Source organism: Chanos chanos, chromosome 8, assembly GCF_902362185.1.
Source record: "Chanos chanos chromosome 8, fChaCha1.1, whole genome shotgun sequence".
NCBI lineage: Eukaryota > Metazoa > Chordata > Actinopteri > Gonorynchiformes > Chanidae > Chanos > Chanos chanos.
In genome coordinates, this window is record NC_044502.1 from 6,446,695 (window position 1) to 6,448,831 (window position 2,137).

At 40.9% G+C, this 2,137-nt stretch overlaps 1 protein-coding gene across 2 annotated transcripts; it reads left to right on the plus strand.

Annotated features, from left to right (window-relative positions):
• On the plus strand, positions 1 to 2,137 carry cycsb (cytochrome c, somatic b). 2 transcript variants are annotated; one of them, XM_030782134.1, is made up of 3 exons: positions 1 to 83; positions 935 to 1,111; positions 1,507 to 2,137. In XM_030782134.1, exons 2-3 carry the CDS (start codon positions 943 to 945, stop codon positions 1,650 to 1,652), a joined length of 315 nt encoding a protein of 104 aa, XP_030637994.1. In that variant the 5' UTR covers positions 1 to 83; positions 935 to 942; the 3' UTR covers positions 1,653 to 2,137. The 2 variants fall into 2 exon arrangements, with proteins under 2 accessions (XP_030637994.1, XP_030637993.1); XM_030782133.1 differs by lacking the exon at positions 1 to 83 and adding an exon at positions 386 to 801.

Consider the following 2,137-nt stretch of genomic DNA (forward strand, 5'->3'; position numbering starts at 1 on the left):
CGAGGAAGGAAAAGAGGCAAAGCCACTGTGAGGATCTGGTCCACAATAGAAGTCAAAGTTTCTTCTCCATCTATATTTTAAAGGTAATTGCGCTTTTTGTTGCTACATTTCTATTAATGTCTTGCATATAGCTCGTGTTTTTTAGAAGGTATTTTATTATGAGACGCATATAACAAAAGAAAATGATACTCAGAGATACTGGCGGCACATTCTTTTGAAGGATATCAGCTAACGTGGTTGCGTAAGACGAACCGGCTTTTTTGCTCTAGAATTTGCCGGCCTCCTGGCGCTCTTGACCTGGAGTGATGTGTCTTTGTAGATTAGTTACGTATTAGTTAATTTATTGATTTAAATTGGAATAGAGTTGCTCAACTAATGCTTATTTTTAACAGCAACCCGCTTTTGTGTGTCGCTAGGTGGTCAGTCATTTTAGCTTAGCTAATAGCCAGCGTAGCACCGGTCTCTAGCGAATGTTAAATGAATGTGAAATTTCTTCCACCGGGTATCTGATTGCTGAATGTTTGGCAATATCTCTAAATATTAACTAGCAGAGATCTATAGTGCTAAAATTATTCAAGTAGGTATCATGCCAACATTTTTGCAAGTTATTATAGATGGTAGAAGTAACAGGAAATCAGTTTTTGGTGGCATAGGGGTAGCTAGAGCTATGAGTTTTCTAGAATGTGTCTGCAGTGAATTTTAAGTACACGAGACGCTAAGGTGAAGCCAGAGGTGCTCGGCAAAGACGGCAGCTCTGATTCCCCTTGTATGACCTTCCTACCGGCATCATGTTCACTTTCGGTATAAACGCTGTTCACGTCGTCATCTGGTCTGCAGTTAAAAGGAAACCTACTATTGAGACGGCGCCGTTTATGTATTGGCGATGTAATCTCGAGTTTTGAAAAATTCTCTCTTTTTTTTTTTTTGTCTTTAGGAACTAATATGGGTGACGTAAATAAGGGCAAGAAGGTTTTTGTTCAGAAGTGCGCTCAGTGCCACACGGTCGAAAACGGCGGAAAGCATAAAGTGGGTCCAAATTTGTGGGGTCTGTTTGGTCGCAAGACAGGCCAGGCCGAGGGATACTCCTACACAGACGCCAACAAGAGCAAAGGTAATTTTGAAATCTCGGAAAATTACACTTTTGTTCCCTAATCATATCAAGATTCTGAATTATTACAGGCTTCATTGGTTAAACTGGTTTTAGTAAGATCCGGCGCAGGTTCAGATGCACCGGAGTGACCTGAGCCAGAAGGCTCCTCCCACTAAGGTCTAGATCTGATAACAGGCGGTTTAGTATGTTGGCAGGACAGATATGCTTTACAAAGACTTAGATAAAGACTTAACGTCTTACAGAGATTTTTTTTTTCTGAAAATAGACTAAATGGGGAAACTGGCCTGTCAGAAGAGCTAATACTTATGTAGACTGCTGTTGGTGCCAAGTGGCGTTTCAAGCCAACGTCATATGGCTCTGTTCGTGTGTTCAGATGACCTTTTCTGTTTTCGTAGGCATTATCTGGGGAGACGCGACTCTAATGGAGTACTTGGAGAACCCCAAGAAGTACATTCCAGGAACAAAGATGATCTTCGCTGGTATTAAGAAGAAGGGCGAACGCGCAGACCTCGTCGCATACTTGAAGTCAGCCACGTCATAAAAAAAAAAAAACACGCGCGCGCGCGTTTCAGGGGACAGGAGGAAGAGAAAAAACTATTTAAAATTAAATGTTTGTAGTTTGCATTTGCTATGTTAACGATGTCTACTTCAGCACGATGAATACAGTATATCACCAAGTGGCCAGGACTATTCATTCTGGGTGTTCCTCATAGCATACCATTTATGCCTATCCATGAGGGCAGAAGTTTCACATATTGTCTGACGCTGATATTGCAGCAAGGTCTGTATGCTTGTGTTGTGTCTGCAGGTCTATTATTTTTAACTCTATGGAGGGGGTTAGTTATTAAGAGTCCCCTGGTTTCACAGGAGCTGTTAATGGTTTAAATTATTTTAATGTACTGAGTTAAGAGGGTTCTGAATCGAGTTTTGAGAGTGATTGATTGACTGAGGAAGCCTGTTGGTAGCTATGGTGATGTATGTACCTGCAAGATCATTTTCTCAATAAACATGACTTAAAAAATAAAA

Coding starts and splice junctions, on each gene's coding strand:
- cycsb (XM_030782133.1), top strand. Junction 1,112..1,506: donor AGACGCCAACAAGAGCAAAG/GTAATTTTGAAA, acceptor CTGTTTTCGTAG/GCATTATCTGGGGAGACGCG.